Here is a 14,743-nt window from a genome sequence, read left to right on the forward strand (position 1 = left end):
TGGACATTTGGTTTAGATTTGTGAGCAGGAGCACCTGATTGGCTAGCTAACAAGCTCTTTCTCATCTCGGAGACACTCAATTTAGTACAATGGGTCTCCCAAGAACCTATTGACTCACCTGAACTAATCTCATCAACACCCAGCCTCACCCATTTACCCTAATTAAGCAACATCTAATTTTATTTACTAATCCCGCCCAGTACTTATAGGGCCATCAAGCCCCATTTACACCTAAAGTTCCACCTCAGGAAATTCCTTCAAGCTTCTCCCAACTCATTGTCCATCTCCCAAAAAACCATTATTATGGGCTTTTTTTTGGGGGGGGGGGGAATATATCAGCTTGTCCCAGAGAGCATTTTGCCCTATATCAAGAGCTCCTAGTCATCAGTGCATTGTGTGTATGCTCCAGGTACCAACAGCATGCAATCCCACTTGGTGGGTTTCTTCTCCCTGTGAAACGCTAGCTGTTCTGATCCTGCTTCCATGGACCTCTACATGATCTGGTAATTGTAGTCCTTTCCCCTTCAACTATTTCCATTCCACCCTGTTTTTCTCTTAGCTATCTTGTGAGTTTTAAGTGTGTTTGTGTTTTGCGCTTTTATTTATTTTTAAAATAGCATTTTTGGTTGAAAATCTGTCTCTTTAGCCATGTGTGTCCTTGGTGGTTGTCAGAGTGATTACTAAGAAGCAGGCCTCCTTCCCCTCCAGAGGGCTCCTCAGGCATGTTGGGTAAGGGAAGTGGTCCTCATCCAGCCAGTCTAGTGGGCCCACTACTTTGGCCCCAACAGGGGAGTATTTTCACTTCCACGTTCACCTCTGTATTATTGAAGTCCCTCAAGATAACCTCCTTCATTCCCCCTCCCATCTAAGAATTTTGGAAAGATACTATGCCACCCTAGATGCATAAGAATCCATTACTTACTGCTCCGAGCAGGCACTGAGATTCACGGGCAGCTCCACAACATCCAAAGAATCCCACTGTCATCATAAGTATACCTGCTCCTACCAGCACATACAGTCCTGTGGAAAAAATCCAAAGATGGGAGAGGAGGAGGAGAGGGACAAAAGGAAGGAAGGAGAAAGAATGAGTGAGAAACTACTACCTATGAGTTAGGATGTTTCTCATCTGCTTTCCATCCCTTTGAGTGCAGGACTGGCCGTTACAATACCCTTTTGTCACTATAGATGCTAATAATGAACTCAGCAACTAGATTCCCGGGTGCTAAATGCAAAGCCAGAGCAGCTCCACTAGAGGGAGGAATGAGATAAGAGCTTTTCTGTCAAACATTTTGTCCTTTAGTTGTTTGCCTTTTTAGTTTTTTTAACCATAAGACAAAATGTTAAGAATTAAACAGTGACAGCCACATATTTTAAAAATGCTACTGATATGAACTATCTTTCTATCTGTCTACAGATATAGAAGAAGAGTTGGTTTTTATATGCTGCTTTTCTCTACCAGGAGTCTCAAAGCGGCTTAGTCGCCTTCCCTTTCCTCTCCCCACAACAGACACCCTGTGAGGTGGGTGAGGCTGATAGAGCCCTGATATCACTGCTTGGTCAGAACAGTTTTATCAGTGCTGGACTAGATGGAACACTGGTCTGACCCAGCAGGGCTCTTCTTGTGTTCACCTGTACCTGATAAGCCAAAACATTTGCTCTACTACTGAACTAGAAACCATTTTCCTTGGGATAGAAATCTGGCAATTGCCAGTAATTTCATTCTACTCAGGGATAACTGCCTTGCAACAACAGAGCATGCAAGATAATGCTGTAACATTCCCTGTTGTGTTAAACCTGTTACATGCTGTTATATATCCTTATAAAATATAAACATATTCCTAACTGAAAAGTAAGGCAAAAGTTCATGCAGCTGAAATATGAAAGCCTAGTTAAAAAAAAGGAGATATTGAGATGACCTGTGAAAAACTGACCATATAGAATTATAGAAAAGAATGTTTGTCCTCTCTAGATATCCAGTCTGTTCATGAAAAACATTTTTAATGTACCTGCATCTCGCCTTTTCTCAGCCTAACCCACCTCACAGGGTTGTTGCAAGAATAAAATGGTAGAGGGGAGAACACTGCAAACTCCTTTGGGTTCGCACCTGCTCCCTCGGCTCAGCTGTTTTGGGCTGTCTTGTATAGTCCCTTGAAATGGACTGCACAAAAATAGCCTGAAATAGCTGGGCAGCAGGTGACAAGCTGCTCCACACCACTCAGCTGTCTTTCAGGCTTTCTGCAAACCCAGTTTAAACTGACTTTGGTTCTTTTCAACAGGGTCTCCAGAGCATGAACCATGAACCAGATCAGTTCACAAAGAAACTTCCTAGTTTGGCTTGTGGTTTGGTCGCAAACTGACACAAACCATACTTTTTCTAGTCTAGTAATTGTGCCTATTCCTAGACTTGAGGCTATATCTTCTCAGTCCAGCCACCATACTACATGGCCATTGGTCTACATGAGAATGATCCTTTGTCTCCTTGATGGCAGAAATTGTGACTTTAACAGGCACCTTTCCTTTTGTCTCAGCTGATTTGCATGTTTGAACTTTTACCCTTAATGACCCAAACACTTGGGGCCATAAAAAGCATCCCTGGAATAGAAAAAATCATAGCAATGCAAGTTTACAATACTGCGAGGAAATGACACAGAAAGTGCCATCAGGGGTGAATGCCATGCATAATCAAAAATTCTCTCATAGGTCTTTCATGGCGAAACCACTGCCACATGCAGAATCAAAAAAGCAAACATCTGTTTTTGCAGACTTTTTGTGAGGTTTCCTGTTGTGCATAATCGACCCTGTTTAGTAACTGGATGGGAAACCACCAAAGTCGTTCACTATGCAGAGCCAAGCAATGACAAACTGCCTCTATTCACTTCTTGCTTTGAAAATTCCATGAGGGGTCGCCATAAGTTGGCTCCAACATGAAAGCATTTGCCACCACCAATCTTAGCAGGGCTATCTCTGCTCGAGAGACTGCAACTGACTCCCCATCTATGCTAGAGAAATGTACTTGGTACCATTGATGCCGCCTGGGCCTCTATCAACATCCTCAAACAGTAAACTTGAGGTTGGATCCTTTGCAGCACCTATAATTCTAGACCACAGCAACAAAAGTATGCCCACAGCCTGTGGCAAATCTCACTAAGGAAGCCAGCATGACCAGACCTTACAGGCATGGCCTACAGGTCTGAAAGATTTACTTTCCACACTTCTACCTTAAGTCTGATGAAAAATCCTGGTGGTGTGAAACATGAGCCAGATGTTTAGAAGCCATGGCTGAATGGCTTGAGCAGAGTCGCTTGAAGTTCAACCCCGCCAAGACGGAGGTCCTGTGGTTGGGTCATAGGGGGTAGAGTAGGAAGCGTGCTTACCCTCCCTGGCAGGGACGCAACTGGGGATCATGTCCCAGGTCAGGAATTTGGAGGCGACCATTGATGCCTCATTAACACTCGAGGCACAGGTCAAAAGGGTAGTTAGTCAGGCATTTTCCCATCTTTGACAGGCTCAGCTACTAGTATCCTACCTGTCCGACGAACACCTGGCCACAATGATCCATGCAACGGTCACCTCTAGAATAGCTTTCTGTAACTCGCTCTATGCTGGCCTGTCTCTGGGCTTTCTCCAGAAACTGCAGCTGGTGCAAAATGCAGCTGGTAGGGTCCTCACAGGTATACCATGGAGGACCCCCATCCAGCCTGTGCTGAGGCAGCTGCACTGGTTGCCAGTTGTCTTCCAGATCAGGTTCAAGGTTTTGGTTTTGACCTTTAAGGCCATTCGCTGTCTGAGCCCAGCATATATGAGGGAGCGCCTTTTGATATGAATGTTGTTCTATGGGATTTTGATATATATGTTGTAACCCGCCTCGAGCCTCTGGGGACAGGCAGGCTAGAAATTAATTAAATAAATAAATAAATAATAAAGCTTGTACAATGCATTTTGCATATACATATTTATTCTTTTATAGCCTGATTACAGATGTCATATTTATTTATTGATTTCATTTATACCCTGCCTTTCTCCCCAAAGGAACTCAAAATCAGCTTATATCATTCTCTTCTCCCCCATTTTATCCTAACAATAACAACCCTATGAAGTACGCTAGGGTGAGGATGTGTGTGACCTCGCCCAAGGTTATATCTACAATGTGGGGCCATTCGGGTTTTGTGGACAAAAGTACTTTGTGTGAATCTGTCCTTTAACTTTCTAGTTGTATAGCCCTGAAAAACTAAGTGGCTGAAGTCCTGATTTCTCTCTGGATGGCAAGCCACAATCCATGCTGCTCTGAGATTTCTAAGGGAAGAGAAGGCCATGTATATGACAAAATCCAACTTGACCAGAAAGCTTTGAATGTAAATCATGGGGAAACAGCAGTAAAAGTAAAGGGCTGTGACAAGAATGAGAGTCTTTCCTCTTGTTTCTTACCCAAGTTACCACTTTCTTAGCCAAGAATCCTCAATGATATTCTGTCTTTGGGCCCACTACTAATTAACTATGCTGTCTCTTACATGTCTTCTTGGCTTTGTACTTCCCTATATTCCTGGTGCTTTCCTTATCTCAAAAGCAAAGCTGCAATCCCTTGAGGCATGACGCCCAGATATGGCCACTCTAAAGGGACCTAATTGCCAGGCAATTTGCCCTTGCTTCAGTGGCTTTTAGCATTTCACTTGTATGACTCACTAAGCTGAACTGTCATTTCTAAGCAAAGCTTCCCTTTTAACGTATCTGAAGAAAAAAGCTTCTCTAACCTCACTGCATTGGATGAAATTCATGGTGGAAGAAAAAGTGCTGTGTGCCCTGTGGAGAGCTGCTCTTGATTAAGGGGGAAAGCTACCTCTTAACTTTCCCCTTTAAAAGGGTCTGACCTGACATGCAGAGATTGAGCAGTGTCTGGTACTACGCTTCCCCACTCCCCAGCGCTGAAGACTGCAGCTGGAAAATATGAATAACAGAGATTTAAAGGGTCTCATTGATACACTGTGACAAACTGCACTTTTAAAGGCTTAGAGATGTTGTGTAACAAGATGGAGGATTGTGGAAACCAGAGAGCCTTGAGTGACATCTGATTGGTTGGCATCAGCTGAGCAGAGAGATTTCTGAAGTGGATGTGGGGAGAATTCAGTCTGATTTCAGCCTTAGCTGAGATGGAGAATTGATAAAGAACTGGGGAAAGTTGGCAAGGAAATTTGGGAAGTAGAAAAAGACTCACATTCAAGCCAAGGCAAGGGGGCAGATCTTCTAGAGAGGGAAGAAAATTCCCTACCTACAGGGAGTTCGTTTTGAACAGTGCAGAAAGCCCAGGACTGGTGTGCTTAGAGTCATAGAATCATAGAGTCATAGAGGTGGAAGGGGCCATACAGGCCATCTAGTCCAAACCCCTGCTCAATGCAGGATCAGCCATAGGCATCCTAAAGCATCCAAGAAAAATGTGTATCCAACCTTTGCTTGAAGACTGCCGGTGAGGGGGAGCTCACCACCTCCTTAGGCAGCCTATTCCACTGCTGAACTACTCTGACTGTGAAAATCTTTTCCTGATATCTCGCCTATATCGTTGTACTTATAGTTTAAACCCATTACTGCACATCCTTTCCTCTGCAGCCAACGGAAACAGCATCCTGCCCTTCAAGTGACAACCTTTCAAATACTTAAAGAGGGCTATCATATCCCCTCTCAACCTCCTTTTCTCCAGGTTGAACATTCCCAAGTCCCTCAACCTATCTTCATAGGGCTTGGTCCCTTGGCCCCAGATCATCCTCATCGCTCTCCTCTGTACCCTTTCAATTTTAACTACATCCTTCTTGAAGTGAGGCCTCCAGAACTGCACACAATACTCCAGGTGTGGTCTGACCAGTGTCTATGGGAAAGGTCTGACCCTTTGACCTGTGGGAAAAAACAGATGTAAAATAGGCGCTGAGCCTTTCTGCTTTCTCTGCATCCTCCGTTAGAGTTTGTCCATCTGCACCCAACAGTAGACCTATTGCCTCCTTTACTTTACGTTTGCTCCTCACATAACTGAAAAAGCTTTTCTTGTTACAATGGGCTTCTCTGGCCAATCTTGGCTCACTCTCAGCTTTGGCCTTTCTGATGATTGACCTACAGTGCCTAGTAGCCTGTAAGTACTCATCTTTAGAGCTCTGTCCTTCCCTCCATTTCCTGAACATTTTCCTTTTCTTTCTTAGTTCCTCTTGAAGTTCTCTGTTCATCCAAATAGGCTTCTTAGAGCTCCTGCAGTGTTTTCATGTTTGTGGGATAGTCATGGATTGAGCATGCAATAGCTCTTGTTCCTTTCCCTTCACATGTTCCTTTCCCTTCCAGCATTCTCGTCCATGGTGTGACACTCATCATGTCTCTGAGTTTATTAAAGTTTGCTCTACGAAAATCCAACATCCGCGTCTGGCTACAAGCTTCCTTGCTCCCCCATCTCAAAAGGAATTCTATGAGGACATGGTCACTTCCCCCAAGTGTCCCCACCTCCTTCACCCCATCCACCAACTCTTGCCTGTTGGTCAGTATTAAGTCCAGTATGGCTGAACCTCTTGTGGGTTCATCTAGCATTTGATAAATGAAATTGTAAGCCAGGCAGGTCAGAAAGTTGCATGACTGAGGACACTTCGCAGAGTTTGTTTCCCAGCACACATCTGGGAAATTGAAGTCGCCCATGATTACAAAGTCCTGACGCTTGGATATTTTCCCAAGCTGCTCACAAAGTGCAGCATCCACATCCTCTCATGTCAGGAGGTCGGTAGCAGACACCAACCACCACACTGTTTGTTTTCCCCTCACTTATTTTCACCCAGATGCTTTCCAATGTAGATATACTCTCCTTTACTAGATTTTCCTGACAGGTAAACCCTTTCTTCATGTACAGTGCCACTCCTCCACCTCTTTGATCTATTCTGTTTTTTCTGAACTGTTCATATCCATCCACTATTACATTCCAGCCATGAGAATCATTCCACCAAGTTTCTGTGATGCCTAGTAGATCATACCTTTCAATGAGCATGAGAAGTTCCAGCTCTTCCTTCTTATTGCCCATGCTTCGGGCATTAATATAAAGGCATCTGAATCCTTTTACTTTTGGTTCCCTATGAGCTGGCCTTCCTAGTTGGGCTGCCCCCAATCGGTCTCCTTCCTTACACCCATATGTTGAATGTTTCCTTCCCCTTGTGGCTTCAGTTTAAAGCTCTCCTGATGAATCTCCCCTGGTTCCTGGCAAATACATTCTTCCCCAACTTCGGCAAGTGCAGTCCATCAGGTGCTAGTAGGCCTTCTTCAAGAAAGCCTATTCCATGGTCCCAGAAACCAAATCTCTCCTGCTGGCACCAACTACGCAGCCACTGATTCACTTAGAAACTGTTTTTAGAGACTTTAAGACTGATTCCACAGTTATGATTTGCCACTGTTTTCACTGTATCAGATTCTAAATGTAGACTCTGAATTTGCATCTGGCATTCTGCATCTGTGGTTTTCTCCTACCACTGGCCAGGACTCCAATTGTGGCATTTCCATTGGTAATGTGAGTGGTCCTACCTCCTGTCATGCCCCCCCTTTTTTTGTCTGAGCATGTGCAATAACGCACTTGCATCATAACACAATTTTAAAAATTGCACCCCCCCATCCTTCAATTCCAATGGCACTTGAATTACCCAAGCAATGGCGGGGGAGGTTCTTGTGTTGATGTGCACTCTCCACACATGCATGAAGACAAAGCACATTGTCTGCCATTACACAACTGTTCATCTGCACAAAAATTATGAATTGCTCTGTTGCACCTTAAATCATGAACATGTATTTAGGTGCTGGAAGGGGAGATGGGGGAGGCAGGGGGAGAAATGTGGTCCTAGATTTTGATTAAAGTTAACTTTCTAGAGCGTTGTCAGGAAGCGGGCACTATTGTTATTGCAAAGATATGTTGTAAACATGTTAAAAACATGTAAACATGGGAGAAAAAACATGGGAGAAAAAACATGTAAACATGTAAACATGGGAGAGGGGGTGGGCAGGAGGAGAGGCAAATAGTAGGCGGAGTTGAAATGTATCTATGAAAACATCACGAAGTGGGAATGGAGAACGAACTAAACTTGAATCCTGAGCTTCTTCTTTGGATAACTCACATTTTAAATGGTGGCAGCATTCTCATGGTAGTCACGAGTTTGGCCCTAGGATTGGGGTATTATATTTAAAAGTCATATTTAAAAGTGTGAGGTAAAATAATGGTGTGGTCTCCTTAACCACACTGTGATAAACATTTGACAGGACTTAAAGAGCCAGCTAAAATTGTTTTGGGGGTGCTAGCTGTCCATCTCTCATTTAGACAAGTGAATCTATCTTTTCCCTCCCGTTTTTGGAATATCTCATTTGGGGCTAGGAAATGAAGCGACAACCTCCTAACATGAATTAGTACCTAATACCAGGAAACAGCATTTTCTGTGACAGCTAAGGGTAAAAAGGGCTTTTGCCTCTAGTGATCAACACAGAATTCCAACACTCTGCACAGCCCATGGAGTGACTGGAGAGGACTTTGCAGCTGCAAAGCGGGTGAAGTATTGTGTGTGCTTGGGATGGGAGGCTGGCAGTGTTCCAGACAGGCAAGCTGTATATTGCTCCTTCCCTGTCTCAAAGGTGACATGCAAACCTTCAGCCAATGTTTCTGCACATAATTAACCTCAGAGGAAGTTTACTTGTTTATGCAGCCAGCACGTAATGTGCTAGAAACCCCACAGCACCACTCACATTCGGGCTAATGATGTAACTCTTTCTCAGCACAGCCAGTGACTGCTACCATTGTAAAGGAGCCCAAGTTGGGGGACAGACAATACTTTGTTAGACTAGGAGTTTAACTGGCTGGGGAGGGGGAGGAGTTCAGGCATCCAATATCTGCCGTACTGGCTTTATGCACATATTCAGAAATATCTCACTAAACTTCTCTAGACTTTTGTAGTTTGGATGCCACCTACAAATGTTTTCTCCTTGTTAACCATTCTATCTCATCATTTGCCACTGAATTCAGAGTGACATTTTGGCCTTATCATAAGCCTGTGAGACAAAAAGGGAGTCCGATAGCACCTTTAAGAGCAACAAAGATTTATTCAAGGCATGATCTTTCAAGTGCATGCACTCTTCCTCAGACAAAATGGATCAGAGATTAGAAGAGTACAGATATAAAGCAAAAGTAAATCAGTGGCAAATTAGTAAACTGTGTCATAATATCCAAATTATGTAGTATGATAATTCTTTGCTAAAATAGCTCATCAGTCCTTTTGAGTTCAGTTGTAGTTCACGAAAACACTGGAGAAATAAAAATGTCCAGGCTAGTAATTAATAGCAGATGCTTTCCCAGTTGTGAAAATAAATAATTAAATGCCTGTGAGGTAAGTTCTGCTCAAAAAGAGTTGCTGAAGATACCCAGTGGGCTTCAGAGATAAGGAGTAGTGCTACAATTTGGAATGGTGAGTTGAGAAAGGCAAACTGGGCCTCAATCCAACTGGTCAAATTGATCAGGATAGTAGTGACAGCAGCAACAAGGGAGAAGTGATGAATCGCCATTAGTTGAAGCAAAGCAGGATTTGAATTAGTTTCTGTAAGTGGAATCCCACAAGCACTGGATAGTGTTCTTTCACTGTATTTTAGAAGTAATGTGCAGCTGGATTATCCTGTGTAAGCAAGCTAATCCGTTCTGAATGCAGCACCGTATCCAACACTGTGGGAATGCAGCCCCGTTGGTTTCACAAATTAACCACAGTTAAAATAAACTATGGTTTTGTGTTATGTCTGAAGCAAGCCACTGATCCTCTTGAGTTGCCAGGTTGTCAAACTGAGGTTTATTAGAAAGCTAGCAAGACAGAGGAAGGTGTAATCAATAAACCCATTCCCTCAATAAAAGTTACCCGTTCCTCCCCTCACTGACTAGCATTCCAAATGTAATTGTCAGGAATACCATCTTAGTAACATGGAAGTTCATAAATGAGACTCCCATGGGCATAAATGGGTTCAGAGTTTCATTCTGCTTAACCGACTATTAAAGTGAAATTAAGTTCCTTTCAGTTTAGATGAAAATCCACAGAGTTAATGGCTCAAGATAATTAGAAAACTCTGCATTTCAATTTGCCTTCCTTCCTGTCCCATAGTTCTTCTGCAACGAAATTGAATCTTTTCCTCTCTCGTGTTTTACTGCAGTGAAACATTTGTAAACCTTTCATGTAATCAGATTATAACTGTGATTATGTACTGCACAAATACTGTATCAAATGTTTGTTCTTTCCTACTGCATATTTACCAAAACAAATGATTTAGGATTCAGAATGCAATGGCTCCTGATTTTAAATGACATAACCTATGTACTTATACAGTAGACAGTATGTTTTGTTCTGTGTTAAATTGGAGAAAATAGAGGAATAAAATATTATTTAGATTTTATTTTGTCATTTTCCATACTTCCCTTCCCTCTTTACTTAAGAATAGTTTACACATTGCAACTGCTACATATATTCTGCTATAAAATCACTCAATGGGAAGGCAATGTATATATCTTCTAGCTTTGGTATGTACAACTGGAACCCCACTTCCCTTTAAGGGTTTTTGATCACACGTATTGAAAATGTAAACACATGTGTTGCTTTCTTCACACTATGACCATGGCTATCAAGAGGATCACATGTAGTGCACACTCCTCGTACATGAAGTAGGAGTGTCAAAATCCTAAGGATTGAAAAGGGCTAGTGTTGACAGACTGGTTAAATATCACACAGTGCAAGGAGGATTGAGAAAAATTAAGGATTTTCAGTAATTTATCCAAGGTTATATCAAATGCTTGTTTATATTGTGCATTTGCAGAGGCTTAGTGCTCTGTTAAAATCCAGCTGCTTGACCTAAAGTTTCTATATACTGAAAACATTTGGCTATTGATGTAGGCACTCATGGTAGAATTGTTTACACAGGCCAAGTTGAATTTTTTTGAAGAGAAAATAGGGGAAGTAGTAACTTTAAGCTTTAATTATCAAGAGTTTAGTTCAATTCTTCTAGTTTAAACCAAAGGCTTTCTTTACTAGAATTAATAGAAAAAGAAATGGATAAGCAATATCAAATCCTGTTCCAATGTATGGTAACAGCAGCAAGGGTAGTTTTTGCTAAGAAAATCTGTAACCATTAAAGGTAAAGGGTATCCCCTGTGCAAGCACTGGGTCATGTCTGACCCTTAGGAGTGATGCCCTCTAGCGTTTTCATGGCAGACCATAAGTACCTTTTATATTTGTGAAAAGGCACTAAGGGAGGAGCACTGTCCAGGTCAGTGTCTGCGACGTGTCCAGACACCGCTTCCGGATCAGCGGGCCAAATCTGCGCATGCCAGGCAATGCTGGGCGCCAGTGGATTGGGCTGGCCTCTACGGAGCCTGCCCCCAGGAGCCAGTTGCGAGGCGTGCTCCCAGCCTCATGGCCAGATGCTCCCTGGCTGTGGAGGGCAGTGGACCTTGCGGTGCCCTGACCAGGCCACTGGTCCCGATGCCTGCTGGTGCAGCCACCTGCTGCCAACCTTGCCTATACTGCCAAAGCTGCAGGCTGGTCTACGGAGGAGGCCAGTGATCCTGCACCACCCTGCCCAGACGTGTAGGAGCCCAGGACCAGCCAAGCCCACTGCTCTGGCCACCCACCAGCCTGGATGCCTGCCGGCCGCCTTGCCTACACCGACACCGCACCGTGCAGGTAGGGCAATGCCATGGCTGCTGTGCCCTTTCCCCACTATTGCCCGTTGCATCCCTGGGTGCAACGGGCTTTATGGCTAGTCTTTAATAAAAATATATATTAAAAAAATGTTCAGTTCAGTTCTGCAATTTCTTAGAGCTGCCTGCCTTATACATGCTAGCCCCATGCTGAGTAAAACTTTGCCATTTCTGAATTCAGCAGTCAATGATTTTTGAACAATGGAAATAAGAGAAAATAATTTTAAGCTGTATATAGTAAAAAGCCAAGATCCAGCAAAACTTGAATCTTGTAGGCTCATATCCTCATTAACAGAAATTTTACCTAGGCGATAAACTGGGCCATATGCAGTTTGGGCCCAGTATATCTAAGAGACCATCTCTTTGCCTATACCCCCAAAAGAGCATTACGCTCTGCCACGGCCAACTGGCTAGTGATCCCTGGCCCCAAAGAAGCACATTGATCCTCAATGAGGGCCATGTCCAATCTCCCAATATTCCGCAAAAGGGAGGTCCTCCACCAGGCAATTGCCTGAGACTAACAATAGGTCCCCACTCAGACATCCTCTCCATGGCCTGAACCAGTCTGTCCTCTTTAAGGGCCTTAGCTAAGTTCCGTTTGTATTTTATTGTTTAAGATCACTTAAATTGTGTTATTTAGATTATTGTTGTTGTATTTGTTTATGTTATATATTAATTCGTTTCATGTATCCCCCATGTTGTATGTAAGCCACCCTGAGCCATATGGAAGGGCGGTATAGAAATCAAATAAACAAACAAACAAATAAATAAAACTGGAGTTATAAGGAAACAGATTCATATATTTCAAGTCTGTCTGTTCTTAGAAACTGCTAAGGATATTTGCTTAACATTTTAGTGGCATTGGATGTAATTTAAAGAACCAGATTAGATACCAATCCAATATGTCAAATAAGGGGAAACAATCCCTCCTCTTTATCACATGGAAATAATTTTTATAAAGTAATTATAGCCCAAATAAATCTATGCTGCCTAAGACTGCCTAAGGAGGTGGTGAGCTCCCCCTCACTGGCAGTCTTCAAGCAAAGGTTGGATAAACACTTTTCTTGGATGCTTTAGGATACTTTGGGCTGATCCTGTGTTGAGCAGGGGGTTGGACTAGATGGCCTGTATGGCCCCTTCCAACTCTGTGATTCTATGTTGAGCCCATGTTCTACATAGTTTGCATATTCGTGTATAAGACAGGGTTTTTAAAAACTGGTATGGTTTTAGAAAGAGTTTGGTATGGAGCTCTGCAATGTCTTTAAAAGTTTTAATAATATAAAAAAATCACGAAAGATGACAAAGTCCTGCTAATCATCTGGAAAGAAAAAAAACATGTATTTTAATTGTATTGCATTTTTACCCTAAAACTGATGTAGGTTACAAGAATTCCAATTAAAATGCAACAGAAGAAAAGATAAATCAATCAAGAATACTAATGATTAATTTTCTTTTAAAAAAAGTCTCCAAGAAAACTTGGCACAGGAGTAGGGTTGCTACCCTTCAGCTGGGGCCCAGAGATCTCTCTGGATAGTAACAACTGATCTCCAGCTTACAGAAATCTGGAGAAAATGGCTACTTTGGATAATGGACTCTAGGGCCATAAGAGAGTTTATGACCCAGTGGCAGGGTGTCTGCTTGGCATGTAGAAGTTACCAGGTTTAATCCATAACATCTGTATTCTTAAGGGTCAGGCAGACAATATGGACATTGATGGACAAACAGTCTGATTCAGTGCAAAGCAGCTTCATGTGGGTTCATAGCATACATCCTGCTGAAATCCCTTCCTTCTCCAAACCCCACCCTTTCAAGCTCTACCCCCCCCCCCAAATCTTTACAACCTATAGCAGGGGTAGTCAAACTGCGGCCCTCCAGATGTCCATGGACATCTGGGAGGGTCGCAGTTTGACCACCCTGACCTATAGTTAGTAACCCTACACAGGGGTTTTGGGGCTGGTATTAGACTGTGCCTGAGCCGTGAAGTGATCAACCCCTTCTCTGCTTTTTTAGATCTGCCTGACTTTAGACAGGCCCAATGGTTCCCTGGGTGGGCAATTTGTTTGTTAATACCATCTGTAATATTGTAGAGTTTTAGAGTTTTATTTTAATGGAGGGGGATTGTTTTATATTGCTGACATTGTTGTTTTATGGATTGGATCTGTGTTTTACATACCTGTAAACTGCTGAGAGCCAGCTCCTTGAGAGCGGCAGTTATATAAATCCAAATAATAAATAAATAAAAATAAAAAAGAGCAACCGTAAGCAGGACTTCTCAGATGTAAATCCTATTGTATTTAGTGGTGCTTTTTGATAGGTAAATGTTCTTAAGATTTTAGCCAAAGGCAATTACAGTCTTCTGAGCACTGATTGCCTGCAGTTCAGACAAGTCCATGAACTGAACTCAGATCTTCACATTCTGACTATGTCTCCCTCCACTCCTTTCATGATTCTTCTTCATTACAAGCAGCTGATTTTAATTATTTGAAACCTTGTCTGCTGGAGCCATGCAGTTCCCCACAGAGACTGGAGACAGCTGGTGTTATGGCAAAACAACAGAGTGCTTGGTCCCTCAGCCCTGTTTGCCTGTAAATTCACTGGGGGATTCCTGACAGCAGGTGCAAAACAGCTAATGGGTAGCGCAGCGTAGGGGCAGAAGAGTATTTTACTCTGCTTTATGTATGCACATAATCCATTATCACAACTTCAGATAATGCTTCTCAATGGCAAAACTATTAATGCTGGAAAAGAGTCAGATTGAGAACAAAGCAGAACATACAAGATCTTTGGCCCCAATCTGTCTAAATACTGATCATTGTTAATTAAAGGTACAATATTAAACTCTGGGCAGCCTTATCTTGTTCATTCTAACACCAGACCTGTGGGGGGACAGAATTATTCATGTCTGACAAATAGTAGAAATGGAGGGAGCTCTTTCTCAAATAGGATTGCCAGGTCCCCACTGGCCACTGGCAGGGGGCAAGGTAGAGTTGCCAGATCCAGGTTAGAAAACTCCAGGAGATTTGAGGA

General features: G+C 42.8%; 1 protein-coding gene across 1 annotated transcript in view; it reads right to left on the minus strand.

Annotated features, from left to right (window-relative positions):
• The window catches only part of TSPAN2 (tetraspanin 2), a 70,043-nt gene that overhangs the window by 15,783 nt on the left and 39,517 nt on the right, over positions 1-14,743 (minus strand). Inside the window, exon 3 of the mRNA XM_077335006.1 lies at positions 923-1,020. Coding sequence (XP_077191121.1) covers positions 923-1,020 — 98 coding nt within the window. The remainder of the gene's footprint in view (positions 1-922; positions 1,021-14,743) is intronic.

The sequence above is a fragment of the Paroedura picta genome, chromosome 4, assembly GCF_049243985.1.
Source record: "Paroedura picta isolate Pp20150507F chromosome 4, Ppicta_v3.0, whole genome shotgun sequence".
Lineage (NCBI taxonomy): Eukaryota > Metazoa > Chordata > Lepidosauria > Squamata > Gekkonidae > Paroedura > Paroedura picta.